At 40.4% G+C, this 10,730-nt stretch overlaps 1 protein-coding gene across 2 annotated transcripts; it reads right to left on the bottom strand.

The window, feature by feature from the left end:
* Positions 1-6,135: 6,135 nt before the first annotated feature.
* LOC148651194 (histamine H2 receptor) lies at positions 6,136-9,603 on the bottom strand. 2 transcript variants are annotated; one of them, XM_088601190.1, is made up of 3 exons: positions 9,473-9,603; positions 8,198-8,341; positions 6,136-7,710 (listed from the first exon to the last, which is right to left on the bottom strand). In XM_088601190.1, exon 3 carries the CDS (start codon positions 7,513-7,515, stop codon positions 6,493-6,495), a length of 1,023 nt encoding a protein of 340 aa, XP_088457316.1. In that variant the 5' UTR covers positions 7,516-7,710; positions 8,198-8,341; positions 9,473-9,603; the 3' UTR covers positions 6,136-6,492. The 2 variants fall into 2 exon arrangements, with proteins under 2 accessions (XP_088457316.1, XP_088457315.1); XM_088601189.1 differs by lacking the exon at positions 9,473-9,603 and having other exon boundaries at positions 8,198-8,609.
* Positions 9,604-10,730: the final 1,127 nt, after the last annotated feature.

Raw genomic sequence — 10,730 nt, 5'->3', positions numbered from 1 at the left:
GTACCTGGATGGAAGACCTCCTGGGAAAAACTAAGGTTGCTGCTGGAAGACGTGTTAGTGGGGGCAGGGGGCGCTCACCCTGCAGTCCATGTGGGTCCTAATGCCCCAGTATAGTGACAGGGACACTATACTGTAAACAGGTGCCATCCTTCAGATGAGACGTAAAACCGAGGTCCTGACTCTCTGTGGTCATTAAAAATCCCAGGGCGTTTCTTGAAAAGAGTAGTGGTGTAACCCCGGTGTTTTGGCCACATTTCCCATTGGCCCTTACCAATCATGGCCTCCTAATAATCCCCCTCTATGAACTGGCTACATTACTCTGTTCTTCTCCCTACTGATAGCTGGTGTGTGGTGAGCGTTCTGGCACACTATGGCGGCCGTTGCATCATCCAGGTGGATGCTGCACATTGGTGGTGGTGGAGGGGAGTCCCCATTACCTGTAAAGCGCTTTGAGTGGAGTGTTCAGAAAAGCGCTATATAAGTGTAAGCAATTATTATTATTATTATTATTATTATTATTATAAAACACCTTCATTTCCATCCATATAACTTTAAAAGATTAGCTCATGAACAGTCCTCTTAATACAGTAGTTAAGATGTTAGGGATAAAAATAATTGCTTACACTTGTATAGCGCTTTTCTGGACACTCCACTCAAAGAGCTTTACAGGTAATGGGGACTCCCCTCCACCACCACCAATGTGCAGCTCCACCTGGATGATGCAACAGCAGCCATAGTTTGCCAGAATGCTCACCACACATCAGCTATCAGTGGGGAGCTAATTGGACAACAGGGTGAGCACTCCCAGCTGGCCCACTAACACTTCTTCCAGTGGCAACCTTAGTTTTTCCCAGGAGGTCTCCCATCCAGGTACTGACCAGGCTCACACCTGCTTGGCTTCAGTAGGTTACCAGTTGTGAGTTGCAGAGTGATATGGCTGCTGGCTAAGTGGCATAAGTGCCATTCCATTAAATGAATTCAATTAAATCTGCATATTCTTAATTTATATTATTTGTGAACAAATTTTTATTTTTTTCCAACAATTGAACAAACTAATAAGACGATGTAATAAATCTTTAAAGTCTATCTGACTATGGTGTATTAAAAGTCTCCAACCCAAGTGATTGCATTTAAGTACACAATCTTGCATCACAGCAAACCGGAGATGAGGGTTTTTGTTTTTTCAAAATCAGGGATATAAAAGTAGTGTTGACATCCAAAATGATCCTTCCTCATTAGCAATATACAGTACATTATTGGAGAAGCTTCACATACTTTTCATATAGCATATAATATTTAGAATAAAAGAAGCAAAATCTTTTTGCGATTATTTGCATGATAGTAACATCTCTTGGTCCAATATAATGGCAGGAATGTCAATAAAAAATAAATGAACAAAACTGTCATGAAAATAGAAAAGAATCCCACTTTTCTAGGCTTGAATAAGCATACAATCTGGAAGGATAAAACAATTTAAACACACATTGAAAAAAAATCTATTTATACAGAATTGGAAGATATGCAAGAATCTCGTGTGTCACTTTTAGATAAAATAAAAATACAGAAAAAAGTCAGATTTTAGCTCCCAAAGCAAACAGTCCTGTAACAGCAACTAACGATTTGTAAATAATCTTAGTAACGGAATGTGGCACAAAATTAAGGAGAAGACCTGGTCTGTCCTTACCACATTCGCTGTCATAGCAAAGGAACGCTAAAGAAAATGAAAATTGGAACCCTTAAAACAAAGAGTGCAATTATTCCATCCTATCTGAATGAAACTAATCTTTCAGATCTCAGGAACCCCTATGAATGAGCAAACAGATGCTGTTGACCAGCTTGGAGGACTTAGACTACAGTGAGAATATACTGTACATACTGAAAGGCTGTGGTCCAGTTGTACAGTATGTCCTCGCTCTTGGATCTTTTGTGATCCAGGTCACGCAGAACATCGCACTCAGCAGAGTGAATGGTGCCCTTCAGTCCCTTTTATCTTCCAAAAGATAGTGTCTATCAGTGCAGCAAAGAGGTTTGTTGGAGCCTCTGGAAAAGTGGTCTTTTCATGTATACAGTATGCATATACACGTATACTGTAAATAGAATATGCAAGAAAACATTCTGTGTTTCTTTTTCAAGGCCCAATCCAGCTGTGCCAAAGTTGGAAATTATATAGGAACCATGGACCATGTTTTTTCAGGAATACCATTGGGATTGTCCTGCTTCATTCCTCAGTTTCACTGCGTGAGTATTCCGTACCTTTTTCTGTTTTCCTTGTTCAGCCAAAACCATGTCTAGTTTCGGGATTTCTTGCTGAACGTTTGACATCTGAAAGTTTTAGTCCACGCTTGTCACAGCGGTCTGTAAGCCTGCTCAGCATTAAGAAGCCATTCTATTCACTCTGTCAGGGCAGCAGCTAATTAAAGTCATTTCAGGAAAATCAGAAGCTTTTGGTTTCTCCTAAATTGGGCAAGAGACAGGTGAAGAGTCTTTTTTCTGGACCCTGTTTACCAACACAATAAAACAATCGAGAGCAGCAGCAAGACAGGGCTGCAGGGGCTCCAACGTCAAGTCCACTGTTCACATGAGCACTCGTGACTTTGTTTCTATATCTTGAGCCAACATCAGTCCAGGTACCTTCTATGCTCTTGCTGTCCCAAAACCAAGCCCTGTGAAAGTTCCAAAACTTAATTCTCAGGATTAGTCACCTTATTCTGGTAGGTCCATTCTTGCAAATGGCCTACATTTTTAAAGCAAAAAAATATGCAAATTTAATGAAGAGAAAACTGTTGGTAAAGGGCTCCTTTAAAAACTCTTCTGAAGGTTTTTAGTAAGACTGTTAAATTGACACTGAGAATTAACCTTGTGAAGTTAATTTGCATATAAATTAGGGATAGACATCTGTTTATTGGGCTCTCATACTTTGCTCTGGCAAAATATGACGGGATTTAATGCTTCGGCTTTTTCCTTTAGAGTAAAGACCTCCCTACCAACCCTCATCCTCTAATGTCGTTGAGCACCAGTGGACTACTGGGCAGTGATCCCAGTTTAGATTACTTCACATGGATTCTGTCCCAGGAATAGGCAAAAAAACCTGCAGAACAGAAAACCATCAGTTCCATTCAAAATGTGGGAGTTCTGTGCGTGACCCCCTTGTGTGTTTACCTTGGAAAAGGGATTTGGTTCATTAGAATAAACCTAACGTGTTCTTCTGGCAATCTAAGGTTTAAGAATTTTCTGGAGGCAGTGAATTTGAAGGCTGCTCAGCACCATTATAACACTCATGAAAGGTTGGCATTGTGAGAATTCCTGGGTATCTAGCACAATGAAATGGTGATTCATCTGTAAAATCATTTGGAAATGGAAAATCCCTTGGAAATCATGTAACGCAATGCAGCATGTTAACTAAAACAGACTTATTTTAGGATATTTGCACAGATTCACATAAAAAGAAAGTAAACTGCATTTCTACTGTGGTCCAGATCACAAATCAAGCTTTCAACAAATCAACAGAGTGAATTTCTGATGGACATTTTGGGGTTTCTGCTGTTTTAATGAAATATCAAGGTAGTCAAACAGAAAATCATGCAGGAGAATTTCTGTGCATTTTTAAGAGGCTCATCAAGTCCTTCTATTTTCTGAATTTTCTGCCCTTTGCTCTGAATAATTAGGCTTTGCTGATTTGTCTTCTGCTCATCTTAGCCTTTGCTCGATCAATGCACTAATTACCTCGTTTTTGGTTTTTTTTGTGTGTTACTGATAATTGAGCAGTGTGCAGTTATTAACACAATTTGAAATCACAGTCATTTGGTTAACCTTTCTGCGCAATAAATGTTCTGCACTTTTTATGTATTTTAAATAACATTATAGAACAGCTTTTGCTTGACATTTTGAACTGTTTATTAAAATGTCAGCTCTCTGGAGAAATATTCAGACTGAGCATGTACAGTACAATCCACACTATTTAATGGAGTTTTTCATTGTTAGTTAATGGTTACACTGGCAGGGCTCTTAAAGATCTCTGTTTCTGTGCACTGGGCTATGTTACACGAGATGCAATAAGATCTAATTATCTTAGTTAGATAACTAACCTGGTTTACCAACAATGCAGAGCACAGTGCAATGAATGCCTCAAGGATAACATTTCTTATCATACTGATAACACAAGCCATCAAACAATAGTTCTCATTTTTAAATGAAGGGCGTGGGACACTCAATGAAGAAACCTTAATTCTAAATGAAACAACCGGTAACTCCGACTTCTAATGTGCCAAATTCATTCAGAACTTTAAAAATATTGGGGGATTTTTTTCTGGTCATTTAGTCATTTGAAGTGACGCTCTTGAGAACAAGAAAATAGCATAGTGTGACACATCCATATTAAATTACACTCCTGCCATCTACAGTATCTATCCATCCATTGCCTGTCTGCCTTATCTAATACAGTAGCACAGGGGAGCCGGAGCCTGAACAGGGTGCACAGGGAAACACAAGGCACACACAGACACAAACGTGCACACACTTGCACCAGAGTTACTTCAGACCCTGGGAGGAAACCAGAGAACTCGGAGGAAACCCATGCAAACTCAGGGAGAATAAACTCCAAGCAGATAGCACACCTGGTCCAGAATTGAATCCAGGGCCCCACAGCTGCAAGCCAGCCATGCCAACCACAGTGCTACCATGCCTACCGCTCCTGATATCCTCTGATAAAAATGTGAAAAGTTACAATTCCCTGACAAAGCCCAGTTGTGGAGTGCCATTCTCTGGGTATTGTCAAAGACACGTGGTACTCCTTCCTTACACAAAGAGCTGTGCGAGTACGGTATGAGCTGTCCTGCTATGTCAGTGAAGCAGATCCCCTGCCTGCTTACAAGAAACAGCTGGATGAGATCTTCAGATCACCTAGCTACTGGCACTCAAAATGTACTAGATAAGTCACAGATGAAAGAAGACCATTCAGCCTTTCTCACATTCTTTAAAAGTGGGAACTTCACTGCTTAAAGTAGTTCAGTGGCTGTTTGTGTGATGGCTGATGTGGCCTCATCAAAACACAAATCCAGGAAGAAAAGGACGAGGCCCGATATTCAACTGCCCCAACAGCCTGTGAGCTGTGGGATATCTCAAGATGTTGCTGCACTTGGTTCATTTAAAACAAAAGAAATACAATGCAAAAGAGTATGAGTGCAGGTTAAGGCACTGAATATTAACGTAATTGGTATAACAGCAAACCAAAGAACACTATAACACTCTTATTAGATCATGCATCACATTAACATAAATTGGGCTCGTGTTTAATAAAGTTGTGATTTTATTTTACAAGTGACCGACCTGACCTGGTAAAGCACGTTGAGAACGGCAAAGAGCTCAATTAGTTACAGAACACTCTGCATTTCGAACTCTCCATTAAAACTAATTTACTTTCTGCACTTTCTCTCACTGCAGATGACCCTGCAAATTGGCTAGAAATGTTCAGATCGTGAAGCACTTAAAAAAAGCAACTTCATTTGCTGCGTTTTGCAACGAGCTAGTGGAATTCTAGCTCTTTATTCCCCTCTAGTGGTTACCTGTACTCACCTGTGAGGAATGATTTGAAATCAGAGGCTTGTCACAGTCTATCTGCTCACAAAACCGAGAGAATCTTCTAAAACGCATACCTTAGTGACGTAATAATAATTCTATTTATTATAATCACCTTTTTCGTCTTTAGACTTAAACCACTAAATATGAAGAATGAGTAAAAAGATTCGAAAATTAAACCGCACATTTTCAAAATACTGTGATATTATATTTATGTAGGTTATTTTGATAAATAAAAAAAGCGAATGAAAAGTGTTCAATCACCTCAATTAGATCAATTTATTATACAGTACGTATATACATTAGTTTACAAATGTAGAGCAATATTCTATATATTATATAACACATATTTCGTTAACACAGACACGGACATATAAGGGACAGAAGATCGATTCTCGGTGAAACAAAAGTAACAACAGAATAAGTACGTAATATTTATCCATTTTCAGAGATTTGCTGTAGTTGTAGTGAGTTAGCACCATACAATTAAACTCAATAGAAAAGAAATCGAACATTTTTTTTATTTCATGCAAATATGGGGCCTTATAATATCGTCAAAAACAAAAACTTCATTGAATTGCAAAAACAAAAGACCGCAATAGTTTACGAATAAATACAAAAATCCATCATCACTCCCACCGGATCTGTACTGCTGTGTTACACAAGACAACCGAAATGCAGTTGAAACCTATTTGTGCTTCTTGTACGACACAAATTTTACCATCTTTTTAACGAGCATCATTGCTAAAAAAATACGCCCTGAAAAAATACGCCGTCGGTCCCCTGAACTACCTTAAAAACATTACGCACTGAACCGAAATCTTCATATCGTTCCCTCCTTAATCTTGCAGTCTCTCTCCGAGTGCCCTAGTATTGCTTTGTCTTATTGTTCTTACTCTCCTGGGTGCTGACTTGCCACTATCCTACCAGCTGTCGCTTAGAGACATTCTTTGTATGGGGCAATGCCAATAGCTGGTGCGCACGGTGCCTGAACTTTTGATCTCTTACGCTGTAAATGATGACATTCCAGCAGCTGTTTGTGCTCAGTATCCAAAACGCAAAAAACGAGAAATTGCACCACTCGTTTCCAATGACATTCCCCACGACAAACACGGCGATGGGAGTGAACGAAGCTGTGAAAGCCAGAGTTAGAGTTCCTATTGTCTTGGCGGCTTTGATGTCGGAAAAGGTGGGTCTGGCGATGGTGTGGTTCTCGGTTTCAGCCAGGTGCTTTCTCCTTTTGGAGTGCTGGCGGATGGTGGTTAAGGACAGGAGGTTTATGACCACAGTGCCACCCAGCAGTGTGAAGTCGAAAGCGGGGAAGAGGAGAAGAATGTTCCAAGCGCTGGTAGTAGGAGGCTCGCTTTTCCCCAGTGCGTAATTGCACATTCTGCTGCACGCGTTGTATTCCAGGACGATCTCGCGGCTGAACAGGACCGGGGACACCGCCAGGAAGAAACTCGCCAGCCAGGACAGCACGATAAGGATGGTAGTCCGTTTCCTGGTGATGACCACGTCTTTGTGCAGTGGCTTCAAAATCGCGATGCTGCGCTCAATGGAGAGCAAGAAGACAGTTGTAATGGAAACCAGCGTACAACCTGCGAACATCGGGCCGATCAGACTACAAGGGTGGAAACTACTCGCAAGCGACGTGTTTGTGGCCAGTTCTAGAGTAGAGTCACTCACCAGAAACGATATTTCGGCATAGACTGAAAAGGGGACCACAAACATACCTACCGCGAGGTCAGCAACGGCCAGAGACGCTTTGAGATATCCTTGTGGGGTGCGGAAGTGCTTGGTCCCCAAAAAGACAGCCAGAGTGACAGAGTTTCCGAATAAGATAGCCAGTATTAATAAGATCATGAAGACTACCATTAGGATTTTGTTCGTTAATGTGCAGCAGCAGACGCTGCAGTGAGTTTCTCTTGGCTCCTCCAACATTCTCGCAGTGGATCCAAAAAACAGAGGTTCACTTCAACTTGATTTCGCTCAATCATCCACACAGCGGGATGGAACACATGCCGGGAGATCCGCCAGCCCCAGTGACTACATCACCCCTGCTTCCCAGCATCTCAGTCCATGCACAATCGTTTTTCGTATGGGATGTTACTCCTAGTAGGGAATATAGATTCAGACCTGCGGAAAGCAAATAAAAATAGTATGACGTTACACTGCCCTGTATGAAGTGTAGGCACTACGTTGAAATGAATAAATACGTCTTAATCACACTCTGCCGTTACAAAAGGGTTAAGTTATATTAAATCAATTAACAAAACCATTTGTTGAAATTAACATGAGACCCTGATGTGCTTTAAATATGTACCTGGTAGAAAAGAGTCTGGAAGCCCAATAAGAAATCCACTTTATAACCTTGTCCCGAATTTCTGTTGAATTCTTCAACAACCGGTTTTAAACATATCTTGGTATTTACCAAGTTTAAAATGTATTTCCTAACATATTTATGTCTGTGCACGTGAAATAAATTGGCAGACAGGTGAAGAGCTAGAAATACGTATCTGGTGTTCATGTGATTCGCTTAATTCGTAATGAATTGAGTGTGGATGTTTTGTAGCTTAAAGGATGAGTGGAACTTGAAGAAAAAAGAATAAAGATGTAGACATACCTTTTGTTTCCTAGTCGATTTTCGGGTAGTCATAGAAATGCCTCAACTTGTATGATGCTGGAACATGAAATCCAACTGTACAAAAGCGATGAACGCGTGCTTCTTGCAGCTGGAGTGAATTCTTTGATTGGATGTCGCTGTTCACTGTAGTCCGGAATATACACATCCTGCTTATTCCATTACCGCCCTGCTCGCTAAAGCAGTGCGTCGTACACTGTATAAGATGATATCGTCATCTATTGACGCTATTACCGTAATAAACATTTTCTGCAGCCGTCCCTACTAAATGTGTTTTATGCACTTCCAGCTATACAAATGTTTCGAACTCCTCGTTAAGGGACGTAAGACTGACAATAAGACACAAGGGAGCGTTTATGAGAAATAGTATGTTTCTTAAAGAAAGCCAAGTCCCACAATTTTCATTTTTTAATGTACAGTACATGTGCAACTATCGCAGATTAAAGAACCAAATAATCACTCCCAAACTCCGATTTCTAGTCTTTACTGAACATCTTTGTTTCATTGAATAGGTAATCATGTTCTATTCACTAAGTATAATAACAAACGTATCCTTCTTTCTCTACGAAATGCACAAACAGAGATCTCCAGCCCTAGTCCTTGGGAGATGCGATCCAGCAAATGTTTTAACTCACATTTTTCCAAAGGCAACCTGTACACTATGGCTCAATTAAACAAGTTATCCGTTCAATCAAGAGAAACCAGTACCAAAGGTATTCAGAATGTGGTCCAGTATGATCTATAATCTTAACAAACCACCCACTCAATCGGTCACTATAAATAGGATCATAGTCTTTAGAAGTCGGGGCTCCCTACGAGTATTGTTACTCCCGTTTTACAACCTAGCAACGTTTGTGTGTTTCCTTATAATTTGGAAAAATACATCTAATAATGAGATGTCGATTCAGTAATTGAGAATTCAATAAATGTGTACATTGCTGAAACAGACATTCCATATAAATTAAACAATTGCCTGGAAGAGTATACTGTATATTTAAAACCAAAGAATACTTGCAAGGTTTTTAAGAATTTCGTATAGAGAATAATGGATACAAGGGAATTAGAATTTCAGCACAGGGAAACGATAGGTGAATGCTACAAAAAAGGAATGCTTTATCAATGAACTTCTTTATTAGCTTAATCATTATGCTACACGCACTATAAATTTACTTGTATGATTGCCGTCTTTGTCGCAAATCTACTCCCGTGATAAAGCTGATTTTCTTTAGGTAAAAAGAAAAATTAAAGAGCTGGTACCTTGTAGGTCTTCCAGGTCCTAGGTGTGATTCCGGCCCGGAGCGACGTCTGCGTGGAGTTTGCATGTTGTCCAGGCGGGTTTTCCCCGGGAGATTAGTGTTTCTCCTGATCGTGTCAAGACATACCAGCACCTGCTGCGTTAAATGGCGTCACCAAACTGTCATCCAACGTGTTTGTGTGTGTTCCCTGCGACCGACTGACGTCCCGACCAGCGTGTATTCAGCCGTGTATTCATCGCTTTGTGACAGGTTATGCTCTCCACGTCCCTAAGCAGTACTAATTAGTGGTTGAAAACAGATGACTGAACAGAGGTCACTACCTATAGCCGCACATTTTTTCACACCGAAAGTTCATGAAATACAAAAATATGATTCACTTTCATGTTTGAAATAATGGAAAAAAACACGTATTTTTAATTTGTCAACTTTGAAATCCGTTGTCTTGAACGATAAACTGTACTGTGTGAAAATGGATTAATCTTGACCTATTAGAAGTATTACCGCCAATTCACATATTGGAGAATGTGTGAATATGTGTTTTAGCGGTTACTTAGTAACACTTGTGTTTAGTGTATGTGCAAATAACCAATTATATTAGGTATTCAATACAAAGATGAAGGTCTTTGACCGAAACGTCAGCTTTTTATTCTTTCAGCAAAAAATCCCTCGATCCATTTTCTAACCGCTTCTTCCAATTCCGAGTCGCGGAGGAGTCGGTGCCTGTCCCTGCAAGCAACTGGCTCGGCAGGGAACAGACACGACCACAAACCCGCACACACTCGCAACAGGGCCAATTTTCCCAGAAACCAGTATGTATTTGAACAGTGGGAGGAGAAAAACACCTGGTGGAAACCCACGCAAACACGGGAGATCATGCAAACTCCCCAGAAATTGAACCCAGTGCCACCGAGGCAGCAATGGAAACCACCGTGTCTCCCTCAGCAATAAATACACATTTTATTTCAGATAAGTCCAGGAAAAGACACATTTTGATGACATGCGTGTTTAAAAAAAAACTCTAAAAACTATTGTCTGACGAAAATTACACCTCTCCCCCACCTCAACACACCTTCGAGAAAAAACTATATTATGTTTGGTGGAACATGTACGCAGCATTTCCAAAAATATAAGCGTGCAGGTGTATCCATGGTGATTTTGTCTTGTTTTAGTAGTGCATGACTATGCTTTAGAAGAAAAAACGATCCACCGGCTAAGTGGATTCCCCAAAAGACAGAGCAAAGAACAGTCTTGATTTTCTT

The sequence above is a fragment of the Lepisosteus platostomus genome, chromosome 12, assembly GCF_059453375.1.
Source record: "Lepisosteus platostomus isolate fLepPlt1 chromosome 12, fLepPlt1.hap1, whole genome shotgun sequence".
NCBI classification, from domain to species: Eukaryota; Metazoa; Chordata; class Actinopteri; order Semionotiformes; family Lepisosteidae; genus Lepisosteus; species Lepisosteus platostomus.
This window is presented reverse-complemented; position numbering and strand designations above follow the sequence as displayed.